Source organism: Pelobates fuscus, chromosome 11 (assembly GCF_036172605.1).
Source record: "Pelobates fuscus isolate aPelFus1 chromosome 11, aPelFus1.pri, whole genome shotgun sequence".
Taxonomy (NCBI): Eukaryota; Metazoa; Chordata; class Amphibia; order Anura; family Pelobatidae; genus Pelobates; species Pelobates fuscus.
Window position 1 is genome coordinate 99,281,100 of NC_086327.1, and position 21,204 is coordinate 99,302,303.

At 40.5% G+C, this 21,204-nt stretch overlaps 1 protein-coding gene across 1 annotated transcript in view; it reads right to left on the reverse strand.

Moving 5' to 3' along the window:
* LOC134576925 (mucin-3B-like) overlaps nucleotides 1–21,204 on the reverse strand; it is a 108,178-nt gene that overhangs the window by 60,001 nt on the left and 26,973 nt on the right. Inside the window, exons 2-3 of the mRNA XM_063435593.1 lie at nucleotides 2,821–12,267; nucleotides 1,238–1,359 (exon numbers count right to left, since the gene is read on the reverse strand). Coding sequence (XP_063291663.1) covers nucleotides 1,238–1,359; nucleotides 2,821–12,267 — 9,569 coding nt within the window. The remainder of the gene's footprint in view (nucleotides 1–1,237; nucleotides 1,360–2,820; nucleotides 12,268–21,204) is intronic.

Here is a 21,204-nt window from a genome sequence, read left to right on the forward strand (position 1 = left end):
TATACCACCTATGCCATTAAGACTAGAGCAAGTTCTGCTCTAGCAAATGTGAGTACGATATTTTTATTACTTATTCACATATTTTAACAATACATACTGTACTATTTGGAGTTCTTTTATTTTACATATACCGCCCATATGAGAGTGTGAGGACCCCATATATCCTTAGACGGGGATTGTTCCGTCCAGGCGAGATAACAGCTGAGCTCTGAGTTAGCTCTGGGCCATGTGAGTGTGGAATATCTACAACTATTTATCCACCCACCATATTTAAATATACTACACTATCATTGTCTTTTATGTTTTATGCTTTTTTTGAGGTCTACTGTGTAAAGAAGACTATAAACTACAAACTCTGTGTACGTATATATATATATATATATATATATTTGTATATATCTGTGCTGTAGATATATCGTTCCTATCCTATGGATGTGCTTTAGAGGAGGTTTTGGGAGCTTAGTGATATAATCTACATTATAAGCAACTGTTGGGTCTAATTAACATTATTATATATTGGAACGGCTATAAATTATGTGACTTGAGTCATACGGTGGAGGTATAGTATGCTATAGTATGAAAAATGGTTGCCACGGCTATCACATCTGTAACCTGCTTACTTGATTGTTGCTAAGTGTGCCAGTACTTTTGTTCAAATGTTGGCAGCTATATAGAATGTCGGGGAGCCAGTAGATCAATGGCTTAATTTTTGTATTTAGCTCAATTAAAAACATGACCTGCCAAAAAACTGTATTTTAAATTTAAGATCAGAATAACTGAACTGAAAAACATAGCTGAAACAATTTTACTTATTTGGCTATTAAAGTCTAACAATTCAAATTGACTTTAAGTCATTTTTAAGTCTCACCAGAATAATAGAAACTTGTGAATAGATGTAAACAGAAGTCTAGATTCTATTAGATGAGATAGGCTTTTTTTTTTTTTGTAATTGAAAAGCAACGTCCAAATAGGAAAACTGATATTCATTTAAAATCAAGAGAAATCTCATCTCATCTAATATAATATCCAGAATGTAGACAAAAAATAAAAACAATTCTTTACTGAACAGGATTGCTCTTTTTCCAGATTTGCTGGTCATCCAAAAAAAATTTTTAATAACATTTTTAATATAGATATGACTACCACTTACTTTACAAAGTAAAATAAAAATACAATTTGTAATGTTAATATATATTATCAATCTTGACACGAAAAAAAACACAGAAGTTAGTTTTACCTGGGTAATAGTATTTGAAAGAGTTTGGTATTCTTCACTCGATTTGTTTTCTAAATTGCTATTAAATACTTCATTTATTGATATCAATATGTGCACTACTTTGTTTGGAACGTTGTTCTTATCTGTAAAAAATAAATCACATTTTATTGTTTTTGAGAAATGACAAAATCTAAGCGCAGCATGAATAAATTAGTGTTTAAAATAAACCAAAACCAAAACATATATATAGGACTCATACAATATATGTCTTTGTACGAAAGCCCTTTAAATGCTTATTCAAGTCACACACTTTCTACAGTTTGTTGAAGTCCAAGTAAGGGAGCATCCTATTGGCTCTGCTAAAATTTGTCATGTTGCCTGACCAATAAGACACACTGTTACATTGGAGACATAAAGTTGTGAACCATTCAGAATCAAAAATATAAAATGACAAAAAAACACGTATTAATGTGTTTATTACATTTACTGAACATATATTATGTTGGGGATTTTCGAAAGAAAAAAAATGTAAATCACTAGGAAAAACGAGTATATTAAGGGGAAAATGTAAGTCTGATGCTCTGTGCTAACATTTATGTGCGAGTTTCTAGCGCTCTTCCTTAAAAGGCACCTAGAAACATTGTCCACCATTATAGTCTGCTGTTCATAACCTAGATTTAAGAAACATTGCTGCATTTTAGCAATACCACAATACCCCAAATGCTGCTAACGCACTTTTCTGCAACCTAATCTTTAACATTTTATAATAACCTGCTAAATGCTATGAGCTCATTGCCGTACTGTGGTTTCTAGCTTTTTAGATCGTTATACTTTTTCAGATAGTACATTGGTTACTCCTGGTGTCTGTGATCCTTGACTTGGCTCACTTCTTCTTACTGTTGACCTCTGGTCCCCATCAATAGAGTTATTCCCTATCCTACTACTCTGTAATTGTGTTTCATGTCTTAGAGATTTTTTTTGTTACATTAAGTCCAACCGTGGTTAAGTTCGATAGAACATGTTTCCCTTTTTCAAATTCAGTTTCTATACTGACCTACAAATTGCATGTTCAGACTATTACTAATCCTTACAAGTGGTAATCAAAATAAAATGACTTTAGTATTATACATTAAAGAGGCATGGGAGATGTACTTAGTGAACTTTATAGTAGAATATGTATGGGTATAAAAAAAATCCACATATAACTGCATGTTATTTTTTTATAATCCACTATATTGACTAATATATTTAGTAATTGCATATTTCTCAAATTTATAATTAGGTTGGTAATTTACGCACTGGGCAGATATGTTATTGTGGTCATGTTGAGCAACAAAATACTCACAGAAATTGGCACCTTTTCCCCTTAATTTCAGTTAGGATTTATTTAACTAATTTCTACTTACAGGAATACTTTAAGAATCTGTTAGAATATACCACAATGCTAGAGTGCTATTCTAAACAAGGATAAACCGAGGGCATGCAGATATAAAGCAAAATGCATCATTATTCTTTCTCAGCAAAATAAGGATATAGAGATTTACATTAAAGAAAAGGAGAATATTAAAATTACAAAATACATCCAAATGAAAACACTGCCTTACCAATTACAACGCCCACGTTTTGATTTCCAACCTCACAGGAGTCTCCACTTGCATAAGGAGGACATGTTGTAGGTGGTTTTGTTGTTGCTGTTGTGAAAGTGTTCAGACTGGTAGTAGTTAAGCCAGAGGATGTAATACTGGTAGATTTATTAGTTGTAACTGAGTTTGATGTTATTAGTGAAGATTCAGGGCTAAAACTTTCTGTGGGTACGCTGGAGGTCACAGGAGTGGCTAATTCACTAGGTGTACTTTGTGTTGATGTTGGGATCGGAGCTGTTGCAGACAGGGCTTCAGTGTTAGTAACCTTATTACTGGTACTGCTGTGGATTGCAGAAGTTAACGAAGTCAATGTTTGTATAGATGTAGGAGACTCTGTAAGAGTTGATTGCTCACCAATGGTACCTTTAGTTGTTATACCAGAGGTGACATGACTGGATGTTTCAGTTTGTGAGCTTTGGGATGATGTTGATGTTGGAGGTGTTGTAGAGCTAGCTTCTGTTTGGGTAACTCCATGGCTTGTAGTAATAAGGAGTGTGGTAGGTATGGCAGAAGATGATGTTTGAATTAATGAAGGAGACTCTGCACTGGTGGATTGCTCATGTCTGGTACTTTGAATAGTTGTGGAAGAGGTCACCGGACTGGATGTTTCACTAAGTGTGCTCTGTGTAGCTCCATGACTGGTAGTGCTGTGAATTGCAGAAGTGAATGCAGATGTTGAGGTGTGTATTGATGTTGGAGATTCTGTACTAGTTGATTGTTCAGGGCTGATACTTTTTGTGGTTATGCTGGAGGTCAGAAGAGTGGATGATTCATTAGGTGTACTTTGTGTTGATGTTGGGATTGGAGCTGTTATAGACAGGGCTTCAGTGTTAGTAACCCCATTACTGGTTGTGCTGTGGATTGCAGAAGTTAATGAAGACAATGTTTGTATAGATGTAGGAGACTCTGTAAGAGTTGATTGCTCACCAATGGTACCTTTAGTTGTTATACCAGAGGTGACATGACTGGATGTTTCAGTTTGTGAGCTTTGGGATGATGTTGATGTTGGAGGTGTTGTAGAGCCAGCGTCTGTTTGGGTAACTTCATAAGTTGTAGATAAAAGGAGTGTGGTAGGTATGGCAGAAGTTAAAGTTTGAATTGATGAAGGAGACTCTGCACTGGTGGATTGCTCATGTCTGGTACTTTGAATAATTGTGGAAGAGGTCACCGAACTGGATGTTCCACTAAGTGTGCTCTGAATTGCAGAAGTGTATGCAGATGTTGAGGTGTGTATTAATGTTGGAAATTCTGTACTAGTTGATTGTTCAGGGCTGATACCAAGGGTACCAATGGTACCTTTAGTTGTTATACCAGAGGTGACATGACTGGATGTTTCAGTTTGTGAGCTTTGGGATGATGTTGATGTTGGAGGTGTTGTAGAGCTAGCTTCTGTTTGGGTAACTCCATGGCTTGTAGTAATAAGGAGTGTGGTAGGTATGGCAGAAGATGATGTTCGAATTGATGAAGGAGACTCTGCACTGGTGGATTGCTCATTTATGGTACTTTGAATAGTTGTGGAAGGGGTCACCAGATTGGATGTTTCACTAAGTGTGCTTTGTGTAACTCCATGACCGGTAGTGCTGTGAATTGCAGAAGTGAATGCAGATGTTGATGTGTTTATTGATGTAAGTGATTCTGTGCTAGTTGATTGTTCAGGGCTGATACTTTTTTTGGTTATGCTGGAGGTCAGAAGAGTGGATGATTCATTAGGTGTACTTTGTGTTGATGTTGGGGTTGGAGATGTTGTAGACAGGGCTTCAGTGTTAGTAACCCCATTACTGGTTGTGCTGTGGATTGCAGAAGTTAATGAAGACAATGTTTGTATAGATGTAGTAGACTCTGTAAGAGTTGATTGCTCACCAATGGTACCTTTGGTTGTTATACCAGAGGGAACATGACTGGATGTTTCAGTATGTGAGCTTTGGGATGATGTTGATGTTGGAGGTGTTGTAGAGCCAGCTTCTGTTTGGGTAACTCCATGGCTTGTAGTAATAAGGAGTGTGGTAGGTATGGCAGAAGTCGATGTTTGAATTGATGAAGGAGACTCTGCACTGCTGGATTGCTCATGTCTGGTACTTTGAATAGTTGTGGAAGTGGTCACCGGACTGGCTGTTTCACTAAGTGTGCTTTGTGTAACTCCATAACTGGTAGTGCTGTGAATTGCAGAAGTGAATGCAGATGTTGAGGTGTGATTTGATGTAGGAGATTCTGTACTAGTTGATTGTTCAGGGCTGATACTTTTTGTGGTTACGCTGGAGGTCACAAGTGTGGATGATTCAGTAGGTGTACTTTGTGTTGATGTTGGGATTGGAGCTGTTGTAGACAGGTCTTCAGTGTTAGTAACCCCATTACTGGTAGTGCTGTGTATGGCAGAAGTTAACAAAGTCAATGTTTGTTTAGATGTAGGAGACTCTGTAACAGTTGATTGCTCACCAATGGTACCTTTAGTAGTTATACCAGAGGTGACATGACTGGATGTTTCAGTTTGCGAGCTTTGGGATGATGTTGATGTTGGAGGTGTTGTAGATCCAGCTTCTGTTTGGGTAACACCATGGCTTGTAGTTATAAGGAGTGTGGTAGGTATGGCAGAAGCCGATGTTTGAATTGATGAAGGAGACTCTGCACTGGTGGATTGCTCATGTCTGGTACTTTGAATAATTGTGGAAGAGGTCACCGAACTGGATGTTCCACTAAGTGTGCTCTGAATTGCAGAAGTGTATGCAGATGTTGAGGTGTGTATTGATGTTGGAAATTCTGTACTAGTTGATTGTTCAGGGCTGATACCAAGGGTACCAATGGTACCTTTAGTTGTTATACCAGAGGTGACATGACTGGATGTTTCAGTTTGTGAGCTTTGGGATGATGTTGATGTTGGAGGTGTTGTAGAGCTAGCTTCTGTTTGGGTAACTCCATGGCTTGTAGTAATAAGGAGTGTGGTAGGTATGGCAGAAGATGATGTTCGAATTGATGAAGGAGACTCTGCACTGGTGGATTGCTCATTTATGGTACTTTGAATAGTTGTGGAAGGGGTCACCAGATTGGATGTTTCACTAAGTGTGCTTTGTGTAACTCCATGACCGGTAGTGCTGTGAATTGCAGAAGTGAATGCAGATGTTGATGTGTTTATTGATGTAAGTGATTCTGTGCTAGTTGATTGTTCAGGGCTGATACTTTTTTTGGTTATGCTGGAGGTCAGAAGAGTGGATGATTCATTAGGTGTACTTTGTGTTGATGTTGGGGTTGGAGATGTTGTAGACAGGGCTTCAGTGTTAGTAACCCCATTACTGGTTGTGCTGTGGATTGCAGAAGTTAATGAAGACAATGTTTGTATAGATGTAGTAGACTCTGTAAGAGTTGATTGCTCACCAATGGTACCTTTGGTTGTTATACCAGAGGGAACATGACTGGATGTTTCAGTATGTGAGCTTTGGGATGATGTTGATGTTGGAGGTGTTGTAGAGCCAGCTTCTGTTTGGGTAACTCCATGGCTTGTAGTAATAAGGAGTGTGGTAGGTATGGCAGAAGTCGATGTTTGAATTGATGAAGGAGACTCTGCACTGCTGGATTGCTCATGTCTGGTACTTTGAATAGTTGTGGAAGTGGTCACCGGACTGGCTGTTTCACTAAGTGTGCTTTGTGTAACTCCATAACTGGTAGTGCTGTGAATTGCAGAAGTGAATGCAGATGTTGAGGTGTGATTTGATGTAGGAGATTCTGTACTAGTTGATTGTTCAGGGCTGATACTTTTTGTGGTTACGCTGGAGGTCACAAGTGTGGATGATTCAGTAGGTGTACTTTGTGTTGATGTTGGGATTGGAGCTGTTGTAGACAGGTCTTCAGTGTTAGTAACCCCATTACTGGTAGTGCTGTGTATGGCAGAAGTTAACAAAGTCAATGTTTGTTTAGATGTAGGAGACTCTGTAACAGTTGATTGCTCACCAATGGTACCTTTAGTAGTTATACCAGAGGTGACATGACTGGATGTTTCAGTTTGCGAGCTTTGGGATGATGTTGATGTTGGAGGTGTTGTAGATCCAGCTTCTGTTTGGGTAACACCATGGCTTGTAGTTATAAGGAGTGTGGTAGGTATGGCAGAAGCCGATGTTTGAATTGATGAAGGAGACTCTGCACTGGTGGATTGCTCATGTCTGGTACTTTGAATAATTGTGGAAGAGGTCACCGAACTGGATGTTCCACTAAGTGTGCTCTGAATTGCAGAAGTGTATGCAGATGTTGAGGTGTGTATTGATGTTGGAAATTCTGTACTAGTTGATTGTTCAGGGCTGATACCAAGGGTACCAATGGTACCTTTAGTTGTTATACCAGAGGTGACATGACTGGATGTTTCAGTTTGTGAGCTTTGGGATGATGTTGATGTTGGAGGTGTTGTAGAGCTAGCTTCTGTTTGGGTAACTCCATGGCTTGTAGTAATAAGGAGTGTGGTAGGTATGGCAGAAGATGATGTTCGAATTGATGAAGGAGACTCTGCACTGGTGGATTGCTCATTTATGGTACTTTGAATAGTTGTGGAAGGGGTCACCAGATTGGATGTTTCACTAAGTGTGCTTTGTGTAACTCCATGACCGGTAGTGCTGTGAATTGCAGAAGTGAATGCAGATGTTGATGTGTTTATTGGTGTAAGTGATTCTGTGCTAGTTGATTGTTCAGGGCTGATACTTTTTTTGGTTATGCTGGAGGTCAGAAGAGTGGATGATTCATTAGGTGTACTTTGTGTTGATGTTGGGGTTGGAGATGTTGTAGACAGGGCTTCAGTGTTAGTAACCCCATTACTGGTTGTGCTGTGGATTGCAGAAGTTAATGAAGACAATGTTTGTATAGATGTAGTAGACTCTGTAAGAGTTGATTGCTCACCAATGGTACCTTTGGTTGTTATACCAGAGGGAACATGACTGGATGTTTCAGTATGTGAGCTTTGGGATGATGTTGATGTTGGAGGTGTTGTAGAGCCAGCTTCTGTTTGGGTAACTCCATGGCTTGTAGTAATAAGGAGTGTGGTAGGTATGGCAGAAGTCGATGTTTGAATTGATGAAGGAGACTCTGCACTGCTGGATTGCTCATGTCTGGTACTTTGAATAGTTGTGGAAGTGGTCACCGGACTGGATGTTTCACTAAGTGTGCTTTGTGTAACTCCATAACTGGTAGTGCTGTGAATTGCAGAAGTGAATGCAGATGTTGAGGTGTGATTTGATGTAGGAGATTCTGTACTAGTTGATTGTTCAGGGCTGATACTTTTTGTGGTTACGCTGGAGGTCACAAGTGTGGATGATTCAGTAGGTGTACTTTGTGTTGATGTTGGGATTGGAGCTGTTGTAGACAGGTCTTCAGTGTTAGTAACCCCATTAATGGTAGTGCTGTGTATGGCAGAAGTTAACAAAGTCAATGTTTGTTTAGATGTAGGAGACTCTGTAACAGTTGATTGCTCACCAATGGTACCTTTAGTAGTTATACCAGAGGTGACATGACTGGATGTTTCAGTTTGCGAGCTTTGGGATGATGTTGATGTTGGAGGTGTTGTAGATCCAGCTTCTGTTTGGGTAACACCATGGCTTGTAGTTATAAGGAGTGTGGTAGGTATGGCAGAAGCCGATGTTTGAATTGATGAAGGAGACTCTGCACTGGTGGATTGCTCATGTCTGGTGCTTTGAATAGTTGTGGAAGAGGTCACCGAACTGGATGTTTCACTAAGTGTGCTCTGAATTGCAGAAGTGTATTCAGATGTTGAGGTGTGTATTGATGTTGGAAATTCTGTACTAGTTGATTGTTCAGGGCTGATACCAATGGTACCTTTAGTTGTTATACCAGAGGTGACATGACTGGATGTTTCAGTTTGTGAACTTTGGGATGATGTTAATATTGGAGGTGTTGTAGAGCCAGCGTCTGTTTGGGCAACTTCATAAGTTGTAGATAAAAGGAGTGTGGTAGGTATGGCAGAAGTTAAAGTTTGAATTGATGAAGGAGACTCTGCACTGGTGGATTGCTCATGTCTGGTACTTTGAATAATTGTGGAAGAGGTCACCGACCTGGATGTTTCACTAAGTGTGCTCTGAATTGCAGAAGTGTATGCAGATGTTGAGGTGTGTATTGATGTTGGAAATTCTGTACTAGTTGATTGTTCAGGGCTGATACCAAGGGTACCAATGGCACCTTTAGTAGTTATACCAGAGGTGACATGACTGGATGTTTCAGTTTGTGAGCTTTGGGATGATGTTGATGGTGTTGTAGAGCCAGCTTCTGTTTGGGTAACTCCATGGCTTGTAGTAATAAGGAGTGTGGTAGGTATGGCATGAGATGATGTTTGAATTGATGAAGGAGACTCTGCACTGGTGGATTGCTCATTTATGGTACTTTGAATAATTGTGGAAGAGGTCACCGACCTGGATGTTTCACTAAGTGTGCTCTGAATTGCAGAAGTGTATGCAGATGTTGAGGTGTGTATTGATGTTGGAAATTCTGTACTAGTTGATTGTTCAGGGCTGATACCAAGGGTACCAATGGCACCTTTAGTAGTTATACCAGAGGTGACATGACTGGATGTTTCAGTTTGTGAGCTTTGGGATGATGTTGATGTTGGGGGTGTTGTAGAGCCAGCTTCTGTTTGGGTAACTCCATGGCTTGTAGTAATAAGGAGTGTGGTAGGTATGGCATGAGATGATGTTTGAATTGATGAAGGAGACTCTGCACTGGTGGATTGCTCATTTATGGTACTTTGAGTAGTTGTGGAAGGGGTCACCAGATTGGATGTTTCACTAAGTGTGCTTTGTGTAACTTCATGACCGGTAGTGCTGTGAATTGCAGAAGTGAATGCAGATGTTGATGTGTGTATTGATGTAAGTGATTCTGTGCTAGTTGATTGTTCAGGGCTGATACTGTTTTTGGTTATGCTGGAGGTCAGAAGAGTGGATGATTCATTAGGTGTACTTTGTGTTGATGTTGGGATTGGAGATGTTGTAGACAGGGCTTCAGTGTTAGTAACCTCATTACTGTTTGTGCTGTGGATTGCAGAAGTTAATGAAGACAATGTTTGTATAGATGTAGGAGACTCTGTAAGAGTTGATTGCTCACCAATGGTACCTTTGGTTGTTATACCAGAGGTAACATGACTGGATGTTTCAGTATGTGAGCTTTGGGATGATGTTGGAGGTGTTGTAGAGCCAGCTTCTGTTTGGATAACACCATGGCTTGTAGTTATAAGGAGTGTGGTAGGTATGGCAGAAGTCGATGTTTGAATTGATGAAGGAGACTCTGCACTTGTGGATTGCTCATGTCTGGTACTTTGAATAGTTGTGGAAGAGGTCACCGGACTGGATGTTTCACTAAGTGTGCTCTGTGTAGCTCCATGACTAGTAGTGCTGTGAATTGCAGAAGTGAATGCAGATGTTGAGGTGTGTATTGATGTTGGAGATTCTGTACTAGTTGATTGTTCAGGGCTGGTACTTTTTGTGGTTATGCTGGAGGTCACAAGAGTGGATGATTGCTCACCAATGGTACCTTTAGATGTTATAACAGAGGTGACATGACTGGATGTTTCCGTTTGTGAGCTTTGGGATGATGTTGATGTTGCAGGTGTTGTAGACCCAGCTTCTGTTTGGGTAACTCCGTGGCTTGTAGTTATAAGGTGTGTGGTAGGTATGGCAGAAGTTGATGTTTGAATTGATGAAGGAGACTCTGCACTGGTGGATTGCTCATGTCTGGTACTTTCAATAGTTGTGGAAGAGGTCACCGGACTGGATGTTTCACTAAGTGTGCTCTGTGTAGCTCCATAACTGGTAGTGCTGTGAATTGCAGAAGTGAATGCAGATGTTGAGGTGAGAATTGATTTTGGAGATTCTGTACTAGTTAATTGTTCAGGGCTGATACTTTTTGTGGTTATGCTGGAAGTCAGAAGAGTGGATGATTCACTAGGTGTACTTTGTGTTGATATTGGGATCGGAGCTGTTGTAGACAGGGATTCAGTGTTACTGGTAGTGCTGTGGATTGCAGATGTTAATGAAGTCAATGTTTGTATGGATGTGGGAGACTCTGTAAGAGTTGATTGTTCACCAATGGTACCTTTAGTTGTTATACCAGAGGTGACATGACTAGATATTTCAGTTTGTGAGCTTTGGGATGATGTTGATGTTGGAGGTGTTGTAGAGCCAGCTTCTGTTTGGGTAACTCCATGGCTTGTAGTTATAAGGAGTGTGGTAGGTAGGGCAGAAGTTGATGTTTGAATTGATGAAGGAGACTCTTCACTGGTGGATTGCTCATGTCTGGTACTTTCAATAGTTGTGGAAGAGGTCACCGGACTGGATGATTCACTAAGTGTGCTTTGTGTAATTCCATGACTGGTAGTGCTGTGAATTGCAGAAGTGAATGCAGATGTTGAGGTGTGTATTGATGTTGGAGATTCTGTACTAGTTGGTTGTTCAGGACTGATACTTTTTGTGGTTATGCTCCAGGGCAGAAGAGTGGATGATTCATTAGGTGTACTTTGTGTTGATGTTGGGATTGGAGCTGTTGTAGACAGTGCTTCAGTGTTAATAACCCCATTACTGGTAGTGCTGTGGATGTCAGAATTTAACAAAGTCAATGTTTGTATGGATGTAGGATACTCTGTAAGAGTTGATTGCTCACCAATTGTACCTTTAGTTGTTATACCAGAGGTGACATGACTGGATGTTTCAGTTTGTGAGCTTTGGGATGTTGTTGATGTTGGAGGTGTTGTAGAGCCAGCTTCTCTTTCAGTAACACTATGGCTATTAGTTGTAAGGAGTGTGGTAGGTAATGCAGAAGTTGATGTTTGAATTGATGAAGGAGACTCTGTATTGGTGGATTGCTCACGCCTGGTACTTTGACTGGACATGTCCCTTGTCACTGGACTGGGTGTTTCACTAGGTGTGCTTTGTGTTGATGTTGAATTTATAGTTGACATAGACACTGCTTCAGTACTCTGTATTGCAGAAGGTGATGCCAATGTTGATGTTTGTATTAATGTAGGAGATTCTGTACTAGTCATTTGCTCATGACTGATGTTTTTAGTGTTTATACTAGGACTGGATGTCTCTGGGTTCGAAACTTCATGACTGCTTGTACTATTAGCAGGTATGGAGGATGTTTTGCCTGTTGCTTCAGAGGTTTCTGTCGTATTAGACTTTGTTACACTGCTTGAAACACTGTTCTCACTAGTTGATTGTTTAACAGTTGTGCTCTCGGTTGAAGTTCTTGTTGATCCTTCTTGAACTGTTTGAGAATTTACTGATGTTTTAGATGTGGAGACTAAAGTTACTGAGCTTGTGTTGTGATCACTGCTTGTAGGCAGTGATTGGTTTGTAGTTGTATAATATATGGTTGTTGTGATTTCTGTCGTTGCTGATGTTTCTTGACTTGTACCTCTCGATGATGTGTTCTCTGAAATATGACATAAAAAGAAAAAAAATCTATTTTTACTTTTGTAATATATTATCTTATTTAACTGAATGGGAAGTGTGTTTTTCCGTGATTTATAAACTCATGTGCTATCTCCCAGTAATATGTTTGAATTTAGTGTCCACTTAACAAATTATTCTATATGGGATATTTTTGGTGCAAACTACAGTGTCTATCTGCTGTCACGCAGCCATCAAGGCCTATTGCAAGGCCTATTATAGAGGAAAATAATTATTATTCCAAAATTGGATTGTTGGAATAAGGAATAAAGAACATTTATTTTGCTAAGTGAAGTAACAGGAAAACATGGAAAACATCTATCCCTCTAGCATATACTAGTCAGCCAAAACATTAAAATCACCTGTTCAATATTGTGTAGGTCCCCTTGTGCTGCCAAAACAGCTCTGATGTGTCGAGGTATGGACTCCACAAGTCCTCTGAACATGTCCTGTGGTATCTGGCACTAGACATTAGCAGCAGACCTTTAAGTCCTGCAAGTTGCAAGGTGGGGCCTCCAGGGATCAGAATATTTGGATTGAGATCTGGGGAATTTGGAGGCCAAGGCAACACCTGGAATTCTTTGTCATGTTCCTAAACCATTGCTAAACAATTTTTGCAGGGTATATTATCCTGCAGAAAAAGGCCACTGACATGAAGTCTGACATGAAGACTGTACATGGTCTGCAACTATCTCTAGGTAGGTTGTACATGCTGAAGTAACATCTATATGAAACCAGAACCCAAGGTGTCTCAGCAGAACATTGCCCAGAGCATAACACTGTCCCTGACGACCTGCCTTCTCTCTATAGTGCATCCTGTTGCCATCTCTTCCCCAGGTAAACAATGCTCATGCCCCCAGCCATCAACCCAATCTAAAAGAAAGACCAAGCAACTTTCTTCCTAGTTCTGACTCTCATGTCCCCACTCAAGGCACTTGTGGCAGTGGACAAGGGTTGTCATGGGCACACCAGTTTGCAGCTTTGCAGCCCCATATGTAGCAAACTGTGATTCACTGTGTGTACCGACACTTTTCTATCATGGCCAGCATTATGTTTTTCAGCAATTTGAGCTACAGTAGCTCATCTGTGTGATCGGACCAGATAGGCTAGCCTTTGCTTCCCATGTGCATCAATGAGCTTGTGCACTGGTTGTCCCTACTTGCACCACTTTTAGTAGGTACTAAATACTGCATACTGGAAACACCCAACAAGACTTGTCGATTTGTAGTTGCTCTGACCCATTCATCTTGCATCACTATATGGCCCTTGTCAAAGTCACTCTGATCTTTTCAGTTGCCCATTTTTACTGTTTCCAACACATGAAATAAGAGAACTTACTGTTCACTTGCTGCCCATTATATCCCATCCTTGGACAGGTGCCATTCTAACAGTGGCGTACACATGACCCATGGGGCCCCGGTGCGAAAATTGATCCGTGGGCCCCCCCCCCTCGCGCTTACTCTGCGCGGGCCGGGGCAGCAACACATGGCGGCGGGCACCTGGTCGCAGGGGTTGCGACCGCGGTATTACGCCACTGCATGCAGATGCACACACACTTAAAGGACCACTACAGACACCCAGATCACATCAGCTCAATGAAGTGGTCTGGGTGTCAGGTCCCTCTAGTTTTAACCCTGCAGCTGAAAGCATAGCAGTTTCAGAGAAACTGTTATGTTTCACTGAGGGTTAATCCAGCCTCTAGTGGCTGTCTCACTGACAGCCGCTAGAGGCGCTTCCGCCATTTTAAGACACTGAACGTCCATAGGAAAGCATTGAGTAATGCTTTCCTATGGGCGGTTTGAATGCGTGCGCGGCTTTTGCCGTGCATGCGCATTCGGAGCTGAGAGGCGGAGGGATCCCCAGTGCCATGGGAGTCCGGCGCTGGAGAAAGGTAAGTGCTGAAGACACACACACACACACACACTCTCACAAACAAATGCATACACACTAGCTAACAGACACACACATTTACTGACAAAGACACACTCAGCGGCAGACATACATACACACTCACTTACAAAACATACACTCTCACTGACAAACACACACTCACTAACAGACATCAAACAGACTCACTAACACACACACACACAAACACACTCAGTAACAGACACACACAGTAACACACTCACTGACACTCACTAGCAGACACACACTCTAACACAAACACCAACACACACACTAACACACACACTAACACTCACTCACACTAACACTCACACACACACACACACACACTAACACACACACACTAACACTCACACACACTAACACTCACACACACTCACACACACTCACACACTAACACACACACACTAACACACTCACACTCACACACACACACTAACACACTCACACTAACACTCACACACACACACACACACACACTAACACTCACACACACTTACACTTACACTTACACGTTTTTTTTTTATTTAATCCCCCCAGCCTCCTTACCTTTTGGAGTGCTGAGGGGATTCCCTGGGGTCCAGTGGTGCTGCTGGGCTCCTGGGGGGGCCGGTCACCCGGCGGGCTGGCTGGTCCTGCGGGCGCGCGAGGGAGCACTCTCCCCTGAGTGCTTCCTCTTCAGCTCCCTCGCGCGCCGCGTACTGATACCGGCGCCGGAAGATGACATCATCTTCCGGCTCCGGTATCAGTGCGGTGCGCGAGGGAGCTGAAGAGGAAGCACTCAGGGGAGAGTGCTCCCTCGCGCACCAGCCGGCCGCCGGGTGTAAGCAGGGCCAGCCTCGGGGGGCCTGGAGGTGGCCGGCTCCTGGGCCCCCCAGGAGAAGAGGCTGGCCCAGAGCGTACATACCGGGTCGCAGGGGCGGCCGGGCCCCCTGGTGGGCCGGGCCCGGTCGCAGCCGCGACCCCTGCGACCCTGGTATGTACGCCACTGCATTCTAACAATATAATCAATGTTAAGAGTCCTGTGGGGCTGTATCGGGATGATGTTACAATATTTCAATCTATCACATTTGTAACACGAAATTATAAATTACTATGAAAGACAAGATTGCTTTTTGAACAGTCTTTTTAGTTGTATGATTAATCCACAATTCTGAGTTGTATCCAAAGCGTTCCAGTAAATCCCGAAATATAAGACAAAAAGGTTTGAAAAATATGATTAAAAACTTTCCTTTTATTTAAGTTCAATAACAATTAAAATTTATAAAAAAAAACATATGTATCTCTTCCTGGGTACATATATATAAAATGCAGACCTAATTTGATATACTCGGCGTCCTGAGTGTCCCTAGGTTCTGTCTGTTCTGATATCGGTTTAACCGATGTCTCCTGCGGGTTGGAAACCAGTAGTGGAAGTCACTTGCTTCCAAATGAGTTTCTCCGCTATAGCGGCTTTTTCAATGGATAGAGCTTGACTCGTGTAGGGTTTTTAACCCCTTAAGGACACATGACATGTGTGACATGTCATGATTCCCTTTTATTCCAGAAGTTTGGTCCTTAAGGGGTTAAAGGCTTTTCGGCTCAATTAGTATTAGTTAAAATACTGTTCAAAGTACGTTTGTATTAAATTAGGGATAGCAGAAATGAAATGGATCTACATGTTAGACTCCCTAAACCCCAAAGGATTGAATGCAGAATTTGAGTTACAACATTTTTGAGGCTGTTTCTCTGCAATATAATTTTTCACAAGCAAATAAGATTTAGTTAGTATGTACAGTTAGGGCATATAATAAGGACCATTTTCATATATGTTTTAATTGTTTTTATTATTTTTTATTTTTATACTTTATATATATATATATATATATATATATATTTATTTTTATTTAATTTTTTTATTATTTGTTATTGTCTTTTAGGTCTCTACATGAAAGATTATGTATTGCTTTTAATATATTTTCTGACAACCTTTTAAATATGACCCTTTTTAAATTAATTTTCCCCTTTTTTTTGCAAGTATAATGGTGTGGCGAAAGTGACCTTGCCACTGTTTTTTTTGTCGCGACCTGTTTGCCAGCCTCCTTCCATGTGATTATGGCTCTGTGACTTCTTGGGGTTTTAAGACACTTGTGACAGAACCCTCTGTCCCTGGATGTCATGTTTCTCCTTATTTGCTTGGATTTTATATTCTCCCTTATATGTTTGTTAATTGGTTTGGTGAATTAAGCTTCTATTACAACCAGGATAATGCTATTCAAGTAGCCAAACAAAATGCAGAACGACCGACCACCCTGCATGTGGAGTGTGCTGATTGTTAACCTCCCAGAAGCTGTGGTTAACCGCAGCTTAATTGACGAACGGCTAGTTGGTCGTCGTTCGTATGAACGAACCTGTGGCGGCGGCCATCTTAAACTGACAAACGGCCAGCGGTGTTCTGTCTAACGCGTGGAACGGTTTTCTAACACTATTCCACACGAACACCGCTGGGACTTCCAGCAATTCGTCTCTTTTTCTGCAAATGCAGCGGCGTTCGGTACATTTAAACATACAAACCAGGGACACACATAGACTATGGCCATTCACCCGTTCATTCGGTAATTTGAACAGTATTTGAACTATTGGAAATAGACCGGCCGCACAGCCCAATTCTCTGGAACTGTTTTGGGCATGAAGCCATGCTTGCGGTCTGTCAAATATGACTTCCAGGAATTTCCTGAACCCCTGCTCTGAACTGGGTGATTTTTGGATATGTTGTTCACCCAGATCAGGGCTATCAGGGGATATAACATGGGGATTTGTGGTGTTTTGGGGTGTTTTCAGTACTTTGTGAAAAATGTGTTTTTTTTTCTGCTTGGGGATAATTGAGTTAATTACAGTATCTTACTCAAATAGCTCCCAAGCAGAGGGGAGGGTTTGTGTACATTGTCTGGGAGTGTCTAACTGTACAATTCTGTTTTGATTGGCTTTGTGACTTTGTGTCCTGGGTGGTAACCTTGTGGGGAAAACTGTATAAAAGGCAGTGTGCTACAATAAACCTGGAGTTCTGTTTTACCCTCAACATAGAGCCTCGTCTCGTGTCGGGGTAAAGGTTGCATCTACACTGGGGATTGCTATTCTCTGTAGACTCCCCTGGGCTATAATCGCTAAGCTCTTTTAAGAGCTGTTCCTGCTACTCTCTCTTGGAGGAGAAGTTCACCCACTTGTCGTAGGTCCAGGGTGGCAAAAGGACGGCGAGTTCCCAGCCAAGCTGTACCGCTGGACGTGGGGACTGCGGTGCTGATGGTGCCTGGTGGAGTGCTTGGAGTCCTCGGGGAGCACTAGGAGCATCTGTCGGATGAGGTACCCAAATGGGGTACAGGAAGCTCAGTTACAAATGGGTTATGTGTATGTACTATCTTTAACATTTTTTCATCCCTTACTTGCAAGATCTTATGTTTTTGAAAGGATTTTTTTCAGAATAGGGCCTCCTGAAAATATCAAGTTGAGTCTCTAACATAGTGATATAAATAAATAATAGCTATTATGTTCCTTATGATATATTCTGTTTTCAAAAAGACAGTAATTCCAAAAGACAGGTCATCTGTAATCCCTTAAGGACGGTGGGCATTCTATGCCATCCTTAAGGGGCTGGCTCTAAACGGCGGCGGGCGGCAGAGAACGTCCTAGCTGTTCTTGCCGCCCACATGGCCGGCGCCATACACCCGCTGCTGATCGCGGTCGGGTGGCATGCCTGGCCACCCAGACAGCCCCCCTGTGGCCAGTGACAGCGATCTGCAGCCTCTGATCGCAGTGACAGGCTGTCACTGCGAACAGTGTTACTTTGTGTCAGCCTATTGGCTGACACATGTAACTGCCGCAATTATCCCCCTGCAGATCGCAGTGGGGGGCATGCCTGTACCACCTAGGCACTCCCCCTGTGGCCAATTACCGCGATCTGTAGTATGTGATCACAGTGACAGCCAGTCACTGTGATCACTGTTACTATGTGTCAGCCAATGATCTCAAATCACTGGCTTACACGTTGTCTCTGCCCCTCTCTTCACCTCTTAACCCTCTTAATTTATATATAATAGAAAAAAATAAATATGTAAATAAGTTTAAAAATAAAAAAATTATACAAAATAAATAATATATATATATATATATATATATATATATGTGTGTGTGTAATTTCGTTCTAACTGTATTTTGATATCAATATATATATATATATATTGATATCAAAATACACGTAGAACGAAATAATATATATATATCTATATACATAAGTATATACGTATATATCACTATATATATATATATATACATATATATAAATAAAAAATTATATATATATATATATATATATATATATATATATATATATATATATATATATATATATATATATTTGTGTAAGGGGCAAATAGCCGTATATTAGGTAAGGATCCAGCATAAGCGTAGGATAGTATAAAGGGAGCAAGTCGGTATATACTGTATATAGAGAGCCCCAGATGGAATTTTTTCCCACAGGTAAGTGGGTTATTCTCATAAGAGCAGACATAGATGTGTTAGAGTAGGACCTGCCAAAGATGGGGTACATTGACGTTGTGGCAGGCTTATGCAATGTATGATCATATAATGTAACTAAACCTAATAAAAAAAAACGAATAAAATCTGTCAACATTGAAGTTGCTGTTTAGTGGATAGGTGAGTGCGCTGGATTTTGTGTATTGTGTATATATATATATATATATATATATATATATATATATATATATAGAAACAGGGGGATTAGGCGCTCGCTATAGTAGTAGGCTAAAAGGTGGTATTGGGCAGCAGTAACCAATACGAGGATTCCCAACCTTGTGATAGAATAGTATAAACAGAGAAAAGGAAGGAAACCGTGCCCCAGATAGTATACTAAAAAAAAGTATATACGTACACGTCTTTTTATTCTCTGTGTAAATGAAAATACATATCCTAAATATTCCTGACTCAAAATACATCTACTAGAATGCTTCTAGAGTAGACTGAGATTACTGAGATTCTATTTGGGAAAGCTAAGAAATCCTCACGTTCTTCATAGTGGATCTGGCGTATGACTCCCATCGCTCAAAGAATTTAATTTGCTACTACTATATTTAACCCTATAACTTTCCAAGACACCATAAAACCTGTACATGATGGGTACTGTTTTACTTGGGAGACTTCGCTGAACACAAATATTAGTGTTTCAAAACAGTAAAATGTGTTACAACAATATCGTCAGTGAAAGTGAAGTTTTTTGCATTTTTCACACACAAACGGCACTTACACTGACTGTATTATTGCTGTAATACTTTTTACTGTTTTGAAACACAAATATTTGTGTTCAGCAAAGTCTCCCGAGTATAACAGTACCCCTCATGTACAGGTTTTAAGGTGTTTTCAAAAGTTACAGAGTCAAATATAAGGCTTGCCTTTAAATTTTTTCACATTGATATTCGCCAGATTGGTTACGTTGCCTTTAAGACTGTATGGTAACCCAGGAATGAAAATTATTTGCAATAGTAGACAACCCAAGGTATTGCAAATGGGGTATGTCCAGTCTATTTTAGTAGCCACTTAGTCACAAACACTGGCCAAAATTGGCGTTCAAATGATTTTTTTTTGCATTTTTCACTATCAAATATTAATGCTAACTTTGGCTAGTGTTTGTGACCAAGTGGCTACTAAAAAAGACTGGACATTTTACAATACCTTGGTTTGTCTACTATTGCAAATGGTCTGCCCTCATGGGGGTAATTCTCATTCCTAGGCTACTATACGGTCTCAAAGGCAACATAACCAATCTGGCGAATTTCAATGTGAAAAAACTGAAAAATGTAACGTGCTATATTTGACCCTGTAACTTCCAAAAACACCATAAAACCTGTACATAGGGGGTACTGTTTTACACGTGAGACATCGCTGAATACAAATATGTGTATTGTATTGCAGTAAAAGCAAACAGTATTATGACATTCACAGTTAAAATATCATGTAGAACTAAAACATTTTTTAAAATCCTTATTTTCTTCCAATTTTTTAATATATTTTTTTCATATTAAATTATGTTTCATAATACTCTGCCTCTACATGACTCCCACGCCTATCATAAGGAGCCTTCTGGGAAAGACCTTATCTACAGACAAGAGCCCTTTTTTTAAGATTTATGTTACTATGTGCATTTATTGTTTTTCATGCAAAGTTCTGTTACGGTTATTCTTTTTTTTTCTTTTTTCCTAACTCTTACTACAGTAGACTACGTTGAACCTGCTTTATTACAAAGGTAAATATGTGCAACACAAACACCAAGCTACTGATACACGCATGCTCCCATATAATACTCCTATATTGATCTATCCTCAGCCGCAGACACGTTGGCTTGCACGCACTGATTTTCCCGATACTGACCCCACCTGTCTACGCCATAGGTCTCTCATGATATAACTTAAAACTGTGCAGACATGGCCTATGCCTCTGAAGACACATACACTTATGATAGTTTACATACTCAATGCTTAAGACACCCATGTCAGACACCCATGTCAGTCAATATAGCTTGATTACCACGCCATAGTGTATTACCTACCTACTGACATTTATTACTATGTTATTGTTCCTCGCCTGTCATTTTAAAAGAAAAATTAGCAAATTCTATTAATGCTATCCTATACCTGTCTTAATATGCTTGATAGTGCTGTTGTGGCATATGAAGTTTGCTTGTTCACACTTGCACAACAAAAAGAGAGAATTTAAAAAAAGACTGTTCAAAAAGCAATCTTGTCTTTCATAGTAATTTAAAATTTTGTGTTACAAATGTGATGCATTGCAATATTGTAACATCATCCCAAAACAGCCCCACAGGATATATAGAGAGCAGGGTTAATTTATTGTTTATTATATGTGCTGAATGTAATAGGTTAATAGCAGGGCCGGACTGGCCCACCGGGATACCGGGAAATTTCCCGGTGGGCCGCGGCACCTGGGGGCTGCAGAGGTATGTGCC